The sequence below is a fragment of the Atractosteus spatula genome, chromosome 2 (assembly GCF_055471065.1).
Source record: "Atractosteus spatula isolate fAtrSpa1 chromosome 2, fAtrSpa1.hap1, whole genome shotgun sequence".
In the NCBI taxonomy this organism is placed as follows: Eukaryota; Metazoa; Chordata; class Actinopteri; order Semionotiformes; family Lepisosteidae; genus Atractosteus; species Atractosteus spatula.
Window position 1 is genome coordinate 45,567,108 of NC_142707.1, and position 18,708 is coordinate 45,585,815.

The 18,708-nt window shown below is 38.8% G+C and overlaps 1 protein-coding gene across 1 annotated transcript in view; it reads left to right on the forward strand.

Annotated features, from left to right (window-relative positions):
- Nucleotides 1–11,542, forward strand: part of foxo3b (forkhead box O3b) — an 82,601-nt gene extending 71,059 nt beyond the window's left edge. The window contains exons 2-3 of the mRNA XM_088932070.1: nucleotides 967–2,462; nucleotides 8,446–11,542. Coding sequence (XP_088788196.1) covers nucleotides 967–2,421 — 1,455 coding nt within the window. The 3' untranslated portion in view covers nucleotides 2,422–2,462; nucleotides 8,446–11,542. The remainder of the gene's footprint in view (nucleotides 1–966; nucleotides 2,463–8,445) is intronic.
- Nucleotides 11,543–18,708: the final 7,166 nt, after the last annotated feature.

An 18,708-nucleotide genomic window follows, 5' to 3' on the forward strand; every position in this document is an offset into this window, starting at 1 on the left:
AGACCAACAAGGACTTTTACTTCACTTATCTTAATGTTAAGCAAATGCTGTTGTTATCTATATTTGTAACCTAAAAATAATAAAATGGTTAGGGATTGAAACTACACTCTTTTAAAACTTATAATTAAATATATATATATTATTAAAAAAGAAACACTTTCACAATTTTGTACACAGTGAATGGCAGTTTGTAGTTATGGATATTGGAAGTAACTTGTTTGAAGCTTAATATAAAACAGTATAACAGGGTGATGGACATACAGTATGGAAGAGGTTCAACGAATTATTTCTTTAGAAATTTAATTGTGCAACATAATGGTGGGTGTCTTTTTGTTCTCCAAAATTAGTAAGGTATACAACTGAAAAGAATGAAAAAAAACATTGATTTTCAGTTTTAGTAATGCAGAAATGTTTCTAGTTTCCAACATAAAAAAGAGGGTTGCCTTTTCCATAGGTTGTTCTTTTTTCTGTTACAATAGTAAACTGTGATATAGTACAGTACAGTGGAGTATAGCAAACTGAGATATAGTACAGAACAGTTACAATTTAATACGTTAAAAGGATATTTCCTAATAGATATGTAATGTAATTGCTGGAAGCAATTTTATCAACAAACTGGTTTAGAAGTACTTGACACCAACAGTTATTTTAGAAGAATCAACAGAGGATGTTGCCAGGATAGTTTGTAGTTTGTTTTAGCTATATACTGTAGCCATCTTACATAAACAACAATGCCAGAAATACTAATCTGGGTAACTGATAAATCTCAAAGCATTTGGTAAAATTTAATTTACATCTAGGTGTACAAATAATAATAATTGATACAAATCTGGAATTATTCCATCTAATAATTTGTTCAATAATTAATCTTTTGTCCTTAATGTAGAAAAATCCACACTTATTCTTATTTTGTGAAAACATAGAATACCAGTTCATTAATTCTTCCTTTCACTTCCTGTTTCCCAGAATTCCATCCGACACAACTTGTCGCTGCACAGTCGTTTTATTCGGGTGCAGAACGAGGGCACTGGGAAGAGCTCCTGGTGGATGATCAATCCGGATGGTGGGAAGGGCGGCAAGGCCCCGCGTCGACGGGCCGTTTCCATGGACAACAGCAACAAGTACAGCAAGAGCCGGGGGCGCGCAGCCAAGAAGAAGGCAGCTTTGCAAGCAGGGCAAGAGGGGGGTGCGGAGAGTCCCTCCAGCCAGCTCAACAAGTGGCCGGGGAGCCCCACCTCTCGCAGCAGCGATGAGATGGACCCCTGGACCGACTTCCGCTCGCGCACCAACTCCAATGCGAGCACCATCAGCGGACGCCTCTCGCCAATCTTAGCCAACCCTGAGCTGGACGAGGTGCCTGACGACGATGCACCGCTGTCCCCCATGCTGTACTCCAGCCCCAGCAGTCTGTCCCCTTCGGTCAGTAAACCCTGCTCCACAGAGCTCCCCCGGCTGGCAGACTTGGCCGGTACTATGAATCTCAATGAAGGGCTCTCGGACAACCTGATGGATGACCTTCTTGACAACATCAACCTGACCCCCTCCCAGCAACAGTCTCCAGGGAGTGTCAACGGCAGCAGTGGGGGTGGCGGGATCATGCAGAGGAGCTCCAGCTTCACCTACGGCTCCAAAGGCACGGGCCTGGGCTCCCCTTCTGGCAGCTACACCAACTCCATCTTCGGCACCCCGTCCCTCACTGGCCTACGCCAGTCGCCCATGCAGACCATCCAGGAGAACAAGCAGGCCACTTTCTCCTGCATCTCCCACTTTGGCAACCAAACCCTGCAGGATCTGCTCAGCTCAGACTCGCACAGCCACAGTGACGTCATGATGACTCAGTCGGATCCTCTCATGTCGCAGGCCAGCACCTCCGTCTCCTCGCAGAGCTCCCGCCGGAACATCATGTTGCGCAGTGACCCGATGATGTCCTTCACCGCCTCCCAGTCGAACCAGGGAAGCCCTGTGAACCATGGGAGCCTGCTGCACCCTCAGCCCCAGTCTCAGAACTCACTGGGGGGAAGCCGGGCTGGGTTGTCCAGCTTGGTCAACGGGGGCATCGGCCTGGCCAATGAGACCAACAGCCTGGTTTCTGCCAAGCACCAGCTCCAGTCTCCCAGTGGCAGTAACCAATCTATGCAAATCTGTAGCTCTGACTCTTCCTTATACTCCAGTCTCAGCGAAAGTGGCATCACCCTTCCGTCCATGAATCAGGACAAGTTCCCTAGTGACCTTGACCTGGACATGTTTAATGGCAGCCTGGAGTGTGATATGGACTCGATCATCCGCAGTGAGCTCATGGACGCTGATGGTTTGGACTTCAACTTTGATTCGCTCATCTCCGCTCAGAATGTTGTCAACCTTAATGTGGGGAACTTCACTGGTGCTAAACAGACCTCCTCCCAGAGCTGGGTGCCTGGTTGAAAATCCACTCTCTTTTACAGGACTAGAGATGGGCAGAGCAGGTAAGCTCACTTCAAAACAAATACCTTTAACAGTTTAAAAAGTCTCTCAGCTGACAAGAATGAATTAATCATAAAGTGTTGTAAATCTTCTTTCTTTGTAAGAGAGGAATACGAACAATAATAATAAAGTATTAATAATCAAGTATTACAGGACCGGCAGCTGGCAATTGCATACAGATCAATGGTCATATATGACTGGGGTGCCCAGATAAGTGAAAAACTGCCAGGGTGAACTTGTAGCCTGTAAGAGTGCTGCATACTGGTGACCCCTGTAGCGGGTGACTGCTGAGTTCACTGAGTGAGTTACAGAAGTGACACGACTCCCTGTGAAATGTAGATGGTGTAAGATACTGATGTGGAAGAAGACCTGGTCTTTGGCCGTGGTGGAGTTACGCTGTCTAGGCAGTGGCACTCTGTGTCATCGGAGTCCACAAGCAGCCAGCATTCGGTCCCAGCAGGGCTAGGTAGAGACTATAGAGAGACTCTGCTCACTGGGGTAAATCTACTAAATCTAAATCTACTCTGAACAAACTGCAGTATGTCCAAAATTCAGCAGCCAGAATCCTGACCAGGTCTCGTGCAAGTGTTCACATTACTCCTATCCTGGAGTCCTTGCACTGGCTTCCGGTCAAATTCCGTGTAGACTTTAAAATCCTCATGCTCACCTATAAGGCTCTGCATGGCTTGGCACCTCAGTACCCGTCTGAACTATTATCGCCCTACTCCCCACCTCGCAACCTTCGCTCTTCTAATTCTGCTCTCCTTACTGTCCCCTAAGTCCGTCTACATTGTATGGGTGACAGGGCCTTCTCCTGTTATAGCCCCAAGCTCTGGAACTCTCTCCCCGAAGATATCAGAGAGTCACCTTCTCTAAACTCCTTCAAATCCAGACTCAAATCCCTCTTCTTCAGAAAAGCCTTTACTTAACTGGTTCCATTCTTCACCCCTCTGCTTTTCTTAGTACCACCATCCACGGTCTCCTCTATATATTGTAATTGTGTTTTATCTTGTGTATTCTTCTTATTTATTGTTGTTGTCATCCTGTAAAGTGCTTTGAGAAGTCACCTTTAAAGGCGCTATAGAAAATAAAGATGATTATTATTATTATTATTATTATTATTATTATTATTATTATTACTATCCTTGTCACACTCACATGTAAAATCTACACACGCTGGTTCTACATTCATCAAATTATAACATCTCCAAAAGACAGAAAGGCAGAGTGTGTATTGGTTAATCAGTGTTGAAGAACAGTGTTAATTATTGCATTGTATTGATTAAGGGAATATAATGGGGCACAGTAAGAAATAAATAGGTTCATAATAACATCACTATAATTTTGATTTCTTGGTAGCATTCTTACACTTGCTGGAAAAATACATAGGCAGCTACCTAGCACTACTGACTGAAAATTGAAGCACTCTTGAGCAGCTGTTGGACTGATATCTACTACTGAGCAGCCCTGGGATCCCTTGGATCCTATTGGTCTATTGCTAGTGTGATATAGTAAACACTTGGTCAAACATACATTTTGGCACATGAAGCAGTGAAATAATACAATAATGACTGATTATTGACGCTTTCTCTTGTTCTTTTCAAATGACAGTTATGTCTTGAGAAAAGAAACATATTCTACAGGAGCTTCTTATTTGTTATGTATATATGTTCATGCAGTGAGCATCTGTTAATTTCTTTAAAAATACACCAAATCTGACAGGCATGCCAAAATAATAGTTCTTTGAAACGATAATAAGCTCTTTCCTCTAGCTGCATGTAAACAACACCTTCTGAACCAAACACTCTAACGACCAAGCAACTGTACTTTCACATATTAAATTGAATCCTTAATTTATACAGTAACAGATGTGTATCGTACACCTATGTGCCTTTCATATGCCATACTGTGAGGATAAGCAAAGATAATTAAACTCAAACTGGGTTTATTTAGTTTACACTAAGATGAGACAGCCCTGCGGATAACAAAAATGCTGTTTTAAGACCTGTGAAAGCTCCTGCAACCCTTTGAAGAGGAAGTGGGATGAAATGAAAGTTACTTTAAGAGGATTTTGTTTTTGGTTTGATGTGTTTTTAATAGAGGTTAAAGACATGTTACAGTTTGCTAAAATAGGGTTGATATGTTAAGATTGTTCATTGCACTAGAAAGGCCTCATTAACATTCTGTGTACAATGTTGGTCACCATGTGATAGAAAATATACTGGTGCTCTGGAATCAGTCCAGAGATAAGCAACCAGATACATTTACTGGGCTCAAGGGATGTCCTACATTGACAGACTAAAGGAACTAAACTTTTTTAGTCTTGAGCTGAAAAGACTACAATCCTAAAAGGCACTGGCAATGTCAAACAAGCAGTGCTTACAGGGAAAACTTCAGGGAAGTAATGGAAGTGTATTTAATACTGAGAACAGGAGACACTTCTTTACCCAAATAGTTGTGGGAATATGGGAAAAGCCATCTACTGTAGTTTATCTAACACCTGGGCTTCTTTTAAGACACATCTGGATGATATCTTTAATTAGCTACTGCCAAATGGGCTAGATAGACCGTTCTCTGGTTTGTAACTGTTCTAATTTCTAATGCATGTAGAAAGAATTGTGTCTTAATTATGAAGTGGAGCCCTTGACCCTTCTGTTACCTTACTAAATCTTCCCCTTTCATCTCTTGAACCTGAATGCATTTTACTAAACAATACAAACCTTAGTGGTTGAACCAAATGGCTTGCACTGCACTCTGCACAAATCTTGTTTAAAACTTTGATATCTGTACTAAAACCGAATGTGGTTCAGTTTATGTACAGATATTTTAAGTTTGTTGAACTAATAATTTATCATTCCTGAAGTAGTTTTATGCAATAAAGTGATTCTTATTCATTTGTTTATTAATCAATACACATTTTTGCTTAACTAAATTTAATTAACTTTTAGATTTCCTTAAGAAATCCTCATTATTCTGAGAATTTAAAACCCCAAACCGTTTCCTTGAGCCCTGACTTAATTTTATATTTGCTGTTTGCACCTCCGAGGAGGTGAGCTGTTATGTTGAAAGTTGATACCTCCGGATAGTACTTCCGTGTTGAAGTGAATAAATGCATCACACCTGATTTTACACACATTTTATTCATTTGGCCAATAAAAAGCGAGGTGTAAGTGCTGCTTCACTGAAATACTCAAGTAGCGACACAATGATGATTCTAGTTACATACAGTATATTTGTGCGTTTGTGATTGGCTTTATGCCTGTTTGGAGGATTCCAGACCAGGAAAGCTTAAACGATCATTGAACATTTACAGCTAATTCTGTTGATCTGTTCACTTTTGCAGTGTTTAGAAGCTAGAAGTCACCACAGGACATGTGCTTTTACATGAAAGTAATTAAAACAGTTCTCCTTTATATGCGGAAACCTCACTAAATCCTAAATGGCTTTGTTTGATACTGCATGTTTGCTATTGACTTATATTACATACACATGCATATTCTCAGTGTATGTCCAAACTGTGCCAAGTTTAATTGTGACAAGAGTCTTGTGGATGGCACTAGGTCAGGGTGCTACTGAGGTTAATGAGGAAATCAGCTTGGTTTTGGAACATTAGTGTAATAATGTACTTTTAGGAATCGTATGGGATGAGTAGGAAGGTCTTGCCACTGTGTGATCCATGTGATCCTGTAGGGTTTGAAGAAACCTGAGAGGGGAATCATCGCACAGTAACTCTGGTACATTAAAGAGGAAGTGCAGCAGCAGTTATGAGAGCATATGTATTATTTGTCCTGTGTCTCAAATTCAAGAGTAAGACATTATGAGGGTGTACTGGGTGGAGCAGGTGTTTTCTAAATTGAAGAGTGATCTGTGTTCAAAGTGGATTGTAAACAATGAGCTGAAACAGGCTGAGGCCCCTGAATGAGGTGGAAGAAAAACTCATTCAGGAGGGAAATGAAGAACTGCAGGAATGATCTGTTAACAAATCACTTTCAAAGATGTGTGTTCTTAATTTGTGTGCTTGCTTTGCATACATTAGGCACAGAGTCATTTGAACCATCCTTGTACAAAAACTAAACCTGAAAATGTCACGGAAAGGCTCTATTGCCATAGGGGGTGAGCAGCTTGTGTTTTTTGTTTCTTGCTGTATTGCTGGTTTCGATGCAATTAAACTTTGTTTAGCTGATACAGTTGCTACGGTGGGGGATTTAGAAAAAATAGGGTGTTTTATTAAAGTTCTAAACCTCCACCCACGTTAAGAAGTATTGAAAAGATTTGTGTGATAAATGGGATTTATGTGGTACATTCAGACAGTAGCTTTCACCCTTTCAGGGCAAAGGTTAAGGATGCTGGAGATAAATATTGGGGTTCTGTTCTATACTGAAAAACAGTGTTGCCATAGGCAACAAGCAGAATTTTAGATTTAACATTGTGAAGACGGCATGGTGAAATGAACTTACAGGAAGTTTGTTTAGAGGGGTTTCATTCAATTCAATTAAAATATACCTAAAATATACATCCATATAAAATCCATGTGCGATAAACACTTAAAATAAGTGGTTTAATACACTACATTAAGTCAGTGTAAGCCTGCAGTTAATTCTTTAATAAACAAGCATTAGCAGGAGTGCTGGTTTAATAATGCGTAGGATTCTTTGGAAGTAGTGGACAACCGCAGGGAAGAGAAATCATGTTCAAGAAGTGCAAGAGCTAATTCTGACTGCAGTATAAGGCATCAAGGTTTGCTTTCTTATCCCCAACACTCCTCTCTCCAGAGAAGTGGAGTCTGGAAGGGGCAAGATTTTTCTTATTTCTTAAAATAAGGCACGCAAAAGAACAGTTTGCAAATGAGTGTACAAGTTTGTCAAATAGAAGGCAGTATGTCAGACTTCTATTTTGCAATATGACCATGGTGAGCTACAGTGCTTCATGGACACAGCAACACATGCTGTGCTGTATACTGTACTGTATAAATTAACATTGATACCGATGTCAATCACACAAAAATGGAGTAAAACAACATTAAACTTTTCAGTTTAATAACTTTTCATAATCCTATACTATTCTCTCTAGTAGTCACTAGGGCGTAACTACTGTACCTGTTGTTTTCCAACTCAGTAAAAGCCATTTATTTTCTGTCATCAGATTTCTCATTGATCACACTCAGTGTATAGAAATGAGAGAAAAACTGTGTAATTTGCTTTTTGTTCTAATACAACCACAATGCAAGTAAACCCTTTTTACGAATCGGAAAAAAACAAGACTGCAGCAACCTTTATCGCTTGGTGGAACAGAAGGCAAGTGTGAAAAGGAAGCCACAGCATGTCGTGCCTGAATTTAGTGGTTTATTTTTGTTTTCTGTCTCCTGAAACACATGTGCAACATTAGTTTTAATATGGTGATTTTCAGAAACCTTCATAGCGGCGACCTGGCTATAATTGTTCTTAATATACTGTAGATTCCAGGAATTGGAGAGTTGTAAAGTTACTCCAGCACAGAGCCGGCAGCTGATGACAGCAATTGCTTGGGTTGAATTTGTAGGTCCAGGAATCAGTACCTCAACAGCTGACTAAATTAACAGTGAGAAAAGGTCAAAGAACAATCAGCCTTCAGACTCCATCACTCCCATGATATTTCACGTTGAGTTGAAAAATGACATTTCACATTTAGCAATTAAAACAAAAATCCAAACCAGTGTGAGAGTGTACAATGTATTAGCTGGAAGCTCGGTACCCAGGATGAGAACACATTCATCATGCTGTGATAGCAACATAAAGTGGTGAACAAATGTATTTGTTCTGTAAAGGTCAATACAAATGTATATAAAAGCCATTAAGAAAAGTATACTGTACAATACGCCCAGGTGAACAGTAGTATGCAGAGTTGTGTTGTGACATAATCTTGTTAGAAAATAGAGATGTCATAATGCAAAGGCTGCTGGAGTGAAGGAATTGCAAATTCATCTGTTTTGTTTTGTTTTGCTTTCAGATCCTTAATGTGATGCAAGACCCAACACAATATCCTTTGCCAAACCAGCCGTCAGCACGATGTGGATAGTAGTCTGTTTTCAGAACACAGCCACTTGAGAGTTTTACCATTGTTCCCACAAAATGAAGACATTCAGTCAACAGAAGATACTTGCTTCAGCTTTAATGAAGTTCCCGGCAAAAAAAGAAAAACTAATTAAAAAAAATTATGCAATCTTTTCTGAAAAACCTGTAACAAAAACATGCACCGACTCCAGAGAGATATATTGTTTTAAAGGTGAACTTGCAAGTATAATGTAGCCTTTTACAGTAGTTTCTGTAAAAATGTTATGTGGTATTATTATCCTATAAAGTGGTTTATGGGGATGTTTTAGTTTTAATTTCTTCTTGGTTTTTTTTAAGTTTTTAATGTTAAAAGTTTATGTTCATTTTTCTAATAATTACCTTTCCATGGTGTCCATTTTAGAAGTATGTATCCAGTTGAAATAATTAAAGAGAAAGTAACAAAAAATCAGGGAAATAATCATTTTGGCAACATTGTTTCCATCACACTCAGATATCATTTTATAAAGGAAAAAGGCAAGACACAGGAAGGCTTTACTTTTATAAACTGGTGCACGTCATTTGTTTTGGGTTTTTTTTTGGTTGTTTTTTTCGGGGTTTTCCATTATTTTCTGTAATACCTTAACCCCTAATTATACATGATTCGGAAGCAGTGATTTAAGACGGATAATAAATGTTTATGTGTCTGTAACTATAGAATCTGTCAGGATTCTGTTTGGTATACTGCAGTACTTAGGAAATGGGATAGCCTTTAACAGGGCTGTGGTGACTCAGTCCGATATAATATGAAGCCAAAACCTGTTCTAGCATTGTGTACGTTGCTATGCCCTATTGGGTGCTAAACAGTGTTCAGCCTGTCTAAATGGGCTATTTAATTTCCAGCTGACAAAGGAAGAGGTAGTGATAACTAAGAAGAAAGCCTGTTTGGCATCACATGGCAGTGTTAGAGTTAAATATCCATTCGGAAGCCATTTTATTGAGGAAGTGATAAGCTATCTTGTATATTGCCAAAATTACTTGAACATGTAGAAGATGCTGGCAGCCAAAAAAGCAAAAAAAAATGATACAAAAGTTGTAATTCAGAATGTTTCTCTGTGTGAATTAGGGACTTTCATATATGCAACAGCCCCAGTGCTTAGGACGTTTAGAGTATAGACAACATCAGACATGGGTCTAGTTAAATGGTTCTCAGCTTTTTATTTTTCTTTGTAAGAAACAGATTCTTAAAATAATAATGATGTGTAATCTTTTTCTTCTAGAAGAAGAGGAGTCAAAAAACATAATCAGCTTTTGCATTCTTTTTTACACAAAATAACTGCCTTTCTTTACTTCATACGCAAAACTGAAGCATTCATAGAAATGCCACAGTTAAACTTTCATTTCCTCTTAATGCATTTTTAAAAACATTCTACTTATCCTATTTGGTATACAGTACATATATATATCTATTTATGCATACACACTACACACTGTGTGTGATACATATATATATGTGTTAATATATGTGCATAGCTACCGTTAATTTTCTACTAAAACCGGGAAAAGTGAATAGTAGAAGTACAAATATAAAGAGAGAGCTCTGAAGGTAGGGTAAGAATAAGAGAAAACTACGTGAAGATAGGCTGCCAGGGAAGCTAAAAAAAAGTGAACTTGATTTCTGGTGCAGCTCACTATTTGAGAAGTTTCAAGCCTATTTCTTTGGAGTAGACTGTGGAGGTTTCTTGTTTTATAGGATATTGTAATGCCTAATATATTTTAATATGAAGCCGGGGCAGATCATTATGCATGGCTGGTAGGTTATTGCATTAGCAGTGCAGCCCGAAGTTTAGTGCATGACCACCCTTCACACAGATTACCCATGTGTCACTGACACCCCCAGTCCTGCGTGACCCCCCAGCACACGAAAAACTGACCTCCACCTCCACCTTCTCCACGCCCCAAGAAAAGTAGCTTTGCAGTGACACCGATCAGTATGATGGATCTTCCTTAGACAATATCGTAACTTTGAACACCTGTCCCATTTTATATAGCAGCCCTGCCAGTCCCCACCCCCTCCTGTACTGCTCCTCAGTGTTCTCGCATTGCCGTTCACTGAACGTGTACTTTCTGTGATGACGTGAGTAGGATAATAGCATATCGGCAGTTTCTGCAAATTAGTGATTTTTCTCATTCCTTTCTTTTGAGACATTTTCATCTGCGGCACTTATTAAGGTAGTATGACAGGGAAGGCTGTGGGACAATCAGGAAGCCAAGAGGGAAAAAAAGGGAAAGTTGGGTTTGGAATAAGCATTGTTTGGTCCTGTCTGAAACACGTCCACTAAGTTAGCAGTCTGTGTAATCAGAAATTCTTCGCTTATGTTAATCATGAATTCTGACAGAAGTAGAGTACAGATTGGACAAAGCGATGCACTGAAACATCAGGCTCTGGTCTGGTCTAATCCTCCAGGTGCTTATAAAAATGCAAAGGAGCTGGTTTGGAGGAAGCAGAATTTCCATGTGTCGGAAGATAATGGAGTCCAAGATGGGTTTCTTTGGCTCGCCAGTAAAGATTCCACAGCAGGTTCGCATTTTCCTCATAACATTTCTGTTTACAAAGTTCAAGAAGGGTTAAATTCCTTCCTCCTCCTTCACCACCTCTCCTTTTCCCCCCTCTCAATTGTCTCTGTGTTTCTCCTTTGCCAAAAAGAAAATGTAAACTAATGCAATATGTGTTTGAACAGGCTATTTTAGATAACCCTCACACTTTCAACAAGTGGCTAAGTATCTTTCTTTTTATTTGGGGGTGGGGAAGTCCTGAGCTGTAGTTTTTTTTTAATGTGAGAGATTTTGTAATCACAAGAAAATGAGAACATACTACCTTAATAGTGGATAACCCATCGAACTTAACCTTTCTCCCTTTGATCTCCAGTAGTAAAGCGCTTCTACTTGATGTTAGTGGATATTTCCCTGTGTATTCCATTTTGAATTGTAATCTAGTTTGTACAAGAAATGGTGAGCATGTAAATAAAGCTCGGTGAAGCTCTACAGTTTCTCACTGGAAGTGTTCTCTTTGTTTTTTTCTCACCAGCATCTTCATGTAATTAACAACAATGCACTTGAACATTGACTCTGAATGATTTAGAAGTTGCAATTCTATTGCATTTATATGAAGAAGTGTTCATGGCTCGCCCCTTCCTTAAATGAGATTGGTTTCCACTTTTTTCTTTCATTCTCCAGTCGTTTCAAAATCCTTGAATGGGAAAATTGCTCAATGTATTAATAAGCTATCCCCACCAAAGCCGCATTTGAGAAGATTTTCTTGTCCACAGAGGAATCTTCAGTGTCAAAACTGAACACATGCAGGCAAAATAAAGAGGGCTGCATAATGAAACTCGGTTACTTATTCAGTAAACAGTTTATAAAGAAATAAATTGTGTGGGAGAATAACTCCCTTGCTGGGTCGAGCCAGCACTTGCATGGGAAGGAAAATTTCTTTCCCTCTTCAGGTTTTCTTTTGTGATCAGCAAAATGTTTAATAGAGCAAATTGCTCTTGTAAGCAGAACAAAACACAGTATGCAACTGCTCTTAATACAGTATGTTTCCAGTGATAAAATGCTTTTGTTTTGTCTCAAAAAGGTTTCTCTTTATATCTCCATTGACAAAGCAGGTGTAATTGTCTGAAATGGAGACAAATGGAAAATTATGTTTTGTTCATTTACAGTAGATAATACAACCAGATTCCATAAATATGATACAATGAAGGAAGTTAAGCAAGTTTAATAAATTTGCTCCTGGGATTACACACTTTTTTTTAAACCTTTTTAGGTTTTCTAGTTTTAATTTTTCTGGTTACTGTTTTCGGTTATACGTTACATAAGTCCGTTCTTGAGACAATTGCATTTGTGTGTCTTTATTTGAATTTTGTAGATTTCAAAATCTGTACATGACTGGCAAGATTTATTATTCTATTAATTTAACATTAGATTTCACATGTAAAATGCAGTAATATTTCACCATGTTCAATTATTAATATTTAGCTTGCTAAAATGAGCGGTACATTTGGTCATAAATATATTGCTATGATATTTCTGTATACAGTGTATATTAGTGTCTGGAACAGGGGCTTCTGTACTGTCAATCAAGAAGGACATTTGATAACACCACCTGTGGAACAATTATATCATGTGTACTTATTAAGGCAATGCAAGAAATTGCAAAGAATTTAATTATGGCCTCAGAATTATCAAGAATTATCAAGTATTAAACATCCATCCATCCATTTTCTAACTGCTTTATCCAAGTATTAAGTATTACCAGAAATAATTACTACCTAAATCAGAATTAATACATCCAGAGTTTTGCAGTTAAGCACAAAAAGTATCAGTGCTTTTGTCAAGATTGGCAGTTTTTTGTCAAGATTGTTTTCATTAAAAGTAAGAAAATAAAATTTGATTATCTTTGAGTTTCGATAGTTCATTGCAAGTACCAGAATGAAAGAGTGGCATTTCTAACAGGAGAATCTAGTCACTAGAAAAATAATTGTATTCTTTTCAAAATCTCCCTTTCTATAGTTCTAGTGCTATGACTGTATTCCAAAAAGCATGAACCACTGTACACGACCCAAAAATGTAGGTTGAATTGTCTGAAAGGTAAAATAAAGTAATCAAGGGCAAAACACAGTAAAGTTTGATTTTTCAATATTTAATGCATCAAAGCCACCTACTTTGTCGTTATTTTTTCAGTATTTGAGCTTTTGGTAGCAGCACCACCTCCTTTCTGGAACAGCAAGCTGAGGTCTGTCTCACTGTACGTGACTCTGCCATTGGTGCTTGGCATGTGCCACAGGTCTGGAATATAAACGCCAACTACCGCTGAAAGGTCAAGTGTCTTACATAGCTTACAAGCCACCTTGATGTTTATCTAAGGACGTGTTTGTGTATTTATATACAGTGCCTTAACAAATATTCAGACCCTTCCCACGGTGTCTCATTTTGTGAAATTATAAAATGTTGCATCCACCTTTTTGAAACATAATGTTTTCTTCAAAACCTGAATGTTTAAACAGAAGACTTTGAAGGGTAAGATAAATTGCACTAAATGACAGCAAAAACTATATAGGAAAAACTGAAATATGTTGAATACATTCAGACCCACGAACCTAATGTGTGGTTGAAATGTCTTTGGGAGCATCAACAGCTCCGAGTCTTTTGGGGTAAGTCTCTGCCTCCTCTCCACATTCACATGGTGCAGTTATTGCCCTTTCTTTGTGGCAGATTTGCTCGGGCTCTCACAAGTTGTTTTGGACAGCACTTTATAGGCCTTTGCACAGAGTCTCAATATGATTGAAGTCAGGACTTTGACAGGATCATGAACATTCACTTTCACATTTTTAGGCCACCCCAGTGTATCTCTGGTTTTGTGCTTCGGGTTGTTGTCTGGCTGAAAGATGAATTTTTGTCCCAGTTTTAAGTCTGATATAAAGTAGGTTTTTCTCTAAGATTTGCCAGTACTTTGCTCCATCTACTGTATGTTCCCATTAACCTTTACAAGCTTCCTAGTCCCTGTTGACTGTTGCACTGTCTTGGGTTTGCATCGGGTGTGACGTTTAGACTTGAAAGTTCCAATTTTGTTTGACCAAAAAGCCTTTTGCCTTTCGCAGTATTGTTGCAAGCCCCCTGCAGAATGTGAGATGTTTAGCTGTCAGTCCCAATACAAGTCCCTTTCGTGGAGTGACGGGATCTTGTCGACTCATGGACATTTTCTCCCATCTCAGCCACTGAACTCACTAACTCTTTCAAAGTCCTCATCGTGCATTTGTAAAGAGTCAATTACAGCTATTAAACTAAAGTATTATCAGTTGTTATCACATATCCACTTCATTAACTTTGATTCTGGTGATGAGAATAAAAGGGAAATTATGTACAGGAGCAAGACACAAACTGTCTTTGCAAAAACAAGAAAGCACTATTTGAAAATAAAACAATTGCAAAACTTTTGACCGAAAAAGTTCAAAGTTTTAAAAATAGCTGACAAAAGTTTAAACAGAGAGAAAAGAACACTTTGTCTCAGTGACTGCAGTGCTAATAAATTGCTGGAAACCATGGCTTTGGCTTATAAATCATTTTTAGAGGAGATTAGGACATGCATTGAATTGTCTTCCTGTGTAAATGCATATATACATATTCTTTGTTTTTCAATTATTATATTTTAATACGGGTCATATAAACATCAGTAACTGTTTTCATGAGGATTTAAATAGATCACGTTTCACTTTTTTATACTTAATTGAAAAAATAACACACGTCTATAGAACTGTGATTGAGAAGGCAGCCACCTTCTTGACAACAGTGTCGTACAGGAATACAACTGTCCAGGGGAGGAAACGGGTAGAAAGAGTTTTGCAGCCAGCATCAAAGATCACTGGACACAATCTTCCCTCTGTTGCCTCTGTTTATTACAGTCGCATCAAGCAAAATGATACGACGGTGTCCACAGGCCCCTTTCACCCTGCCTGCCCTGCTCCCTTTTTAAACTTCTCACTTTGGGGAGGAGGTTTCAAAGTATCAAATGCAGTCCTGCTCGGTTCTGAAATAGCACTTATCTAGAGGTCTCTGTATCACCTCAGTATGCAGATCTTTGTTGATGTAAGCATCATATGGGAGTGAATATAAACATACTGTAAGTGGAATAGACCTTTTTGATTTTTTAATTTTAAGTCTAAGACTGAATAATGTGTAAAGTATGTGTAAGTATAGTAAGTGAAAATTTAGTTGTTTTTCTTTTATTTAATTCGGGCTGCACTTGCACAACTTCCAATCACCTTTGTTGACATGACAACAAAAATAATTGTATCTTGAATATTGAATCCCATTTTAGGGAATTAGGTGGAAAGTCAAAAGTTTCTGTTAATTAAAACTTTAAACGGATAAATTGAACACATTCTCTTTGAAACTTTGAAGTTCTTGGAATAACATTTTTTGAATTTTTGATAGAGACCGCAAGTACTAAGCCCAGACAAAATGACTACTTGCTAGGTTAGTGCAAGGGTATTAAGTAAATTAGTCAAGGAAAAGTTGAATAGTGTTTGCAGCATATTATTGTTTTTTTAACTCAGATTGTTCTTTTCGGCCCTGGCTGACCGAGTTGAATTTTCTTCAAGGCGAAGTCTTTGGAAAATTGAAAGAAAAAATCCTTTCAGTTTTACATTCAAATTTAACATCGTAAACCAAACTTTCAGGCAGACAAATTGAGGTCTCCATCATACTGAAAAATATTGCGGGAGCCAGCAGCTCACCACAGTTCACCGCAGACCCCAAAGCCAAAGGGCATAACCTGAGAATGAACTGAAAGCACAAGTACTACAGAGAGGATTCATGGCTCTAACAGAAGGGAGGGCCTTTAGGGAGCAAAGTACATTGGCATTGGAATGATATTGATCCCCTTCCTGGCAAACCGTCAACACCACTTATCCCTCATAAAACAATGTATAGAACAACCAGACATTGCTTCAAGTCATGTTTAGATTTGGCTTCTAAAAGACAGCAAGAAAGTAAAAATGAGGAAATGGAAACAGGGATATTTGGAGACACTACATTAGCCTATTATTGTAAAAGACTGTTTTATAGCACGAGTTACTTTTTTGTTCAAAAGATCCACACCCAGCTTTTAGCCTTTAATCCGTAATGTGTTATGGATATACAGTACAGTATCTCACACACTTTCAGTACATTGAACTGTGAGTGATGCATTGATCTGATGCCAGCTATTGTCTCAAGTAATTTGATGAATAACAATATTGCAGTGTTATAGTAGAATAGAGGAACCTTATCTGGAAAGCATACTGTATGCAAGCACTGAGACAAAAGCCAAGAAGTCATTGGGTTTTCACCTGTTCTCTCTGTGCCCACCCAGAGATGCAAGTTGGGAAAAGACTGTATTGGTCAACTCTAAAGGCTACTGTCTCCAGTCTCCGATGATAACAGGCTCTGACATCTATTGTGTTTGTTTAATTGGATAATGGCACAGATTCTGCATGGATACACATTGTTTCCCCAAACTTCACGCAGGAGAAGGATCAACATAAAGCTGCAGCCATTCAGTACCAGGTAAGTTCCTGCATAGATTTATGGTAAGTTACATAAAATGCACAAGTAGTTATTGCCCTGTGTAGAAGTGTTATTACTAAGTAAAGGCATCGCATTCCAATATAGAAACCACTGACAAAAAAAGTGATAAGAAATACATTAAAAAACAATATGAAAAAGAGCATCACTCATGAGGTGAAAGATCACGGCTTCAGCTTAGGGTAAGTCAGATTTTAGCGGTATAACAGTGTGTTTAAAATGCCTGTTTACTGATGGGTAGGGGTTTCTAATCCTGTTCCTGGAGAGCTGGTATGTCTGTAGGCTTTCTAGGTCAATTTAAAACAGCAGAACCTAAAGACCTGGAAAAGGCTCTTAAATTGGTCCATTTAAGCCAGTAACCAGCTGTTAAAACTAGACTTTTCTGTTTGAAAAGGGCAGTTATGAAAAGATCTTACCAGTAATGGCAATTCATAAACTAATGTAAGATTCCCCATATAGTATGTTAGTTTTACAATCTATCCAAGAGTTTGCAAAGAGTTTTTCTTCTCCTCCTGTGCCCTAGTCCTTAATGTCCTTAATAAAATGTGCATTTTACATACTGTACCATACCTGCAAGCTGTTTTGCTCCTGGTTTTCTTTGTTTCCTTGAAACCAATAAAGCAGAGTAGCAGTTAAAGAGATTAAAGGGTAATATTTTTTTTTTCCAGAGGAAATTTCATTTTAGTTCTTACAGTTATTGTCATGTCTCCTGCGATGAACTAGTGTCTCGAGCAGGGCGTATCCTGGCTTGCATGTGTTTTCTGTCAAGTTAGGCTCCAGTTCATCACAACCCTGTAATAGTGGTTATTGAAAACGAATAGGTACTTTCCTGTGCATATTATCTAAAAATAAAAAACCTGCAAAGACCTAGAGGTTAGGTTTTTTTTTTGCCTTGAATCACTCAAGGCCTCTCCAATGGGTCATTTTGGTCACACTCATTTATGCAGGGTGACTTGAGATGCTTGGTTGGCCTTCTTGATCTCTTCCTGTTTCAAAGCACATCAGACCTGTAACCTAAGGACATTTCCTTGTCCAGTGGATATTGAAGCTCAGTGTGTTTAACAGTTCTGATACATGCCTTCTGATCGCGTGCTTCATGATGTCAACCAAGAACCTCGTTGTGCCAGCAGATAGAGGTCAGAACTGGAAGAGACAAACTGTCCCGGCCTTTTTTCCGGTAGGTGATGCTGCCTTCTCTCCCTGGAGGTCACGTTCTTCACAAGTAGGATGCTGCCACTTCTGTTGATGCTGTAACCCAGCATCGCCTGGTTCTTATAGCCAGATACTGCAATACAGCGGCATGTTCACCAGTGCAGCTTCTCCGCGTGGGACCACAGCTGTGAAGAATGGTTTCCACATGCAGAGTGTCTTGCATTACAGAAGGCTGCAAATGAATGGGTTGAGCTCAATTCTACGCTGCAAATTAGAATGGAGAAACACAGCCTTTCGGCTGCTGAGCCTTCTTCAGTTGGGGGCCGACAGCTTTTCCGCTACTAAGCCGCCTTCTCATACCTAAATAAATAATGATTCTATAAAGTTCAGCCTCTGCCATTTGTCCTTCCAGAATTTTCACTCCGATATTTTTTCATGTTTAAAAGTGTCTGCAGGGTTTACTCCTGTGGGCACCACAATCAATTAGTTATGAAATGTGTGTGGGCATGACTCCGGAGTGTTTCATCAAATATTTCCAAATGTTATTGTTGGAAAGAAGCTCTTGTTATTTCCCATCCATAAATAATTAAATTACTGAAGTTTAAGGATTGCTAAAAGTGGGACAATCCTACCTTAGTGTATAGCATTACAGAAGAATGAAACTGAATGTCTAACAGCTACTAGAGTCCACATATATCAATTCCTTAAACACACAATTACGCCTTGCATTTCACAATTTAACAGTCTGTTACTGTGAGTTATAGTAGCCCTGTAACAACTGCTGGTATTGCAGCTTTTGTTTACAACATGAATTTAGTGTTGCATGTTTTAAGCATTTAATATCTATTTTGGTCTCGCTCAGCAGGTGATACATTTGTCACTCGTTATTCAAACTGCCCATTATTCCAGATTAAGGCGAGTGGCAGTCTGTGATTTGAGAAGCAAC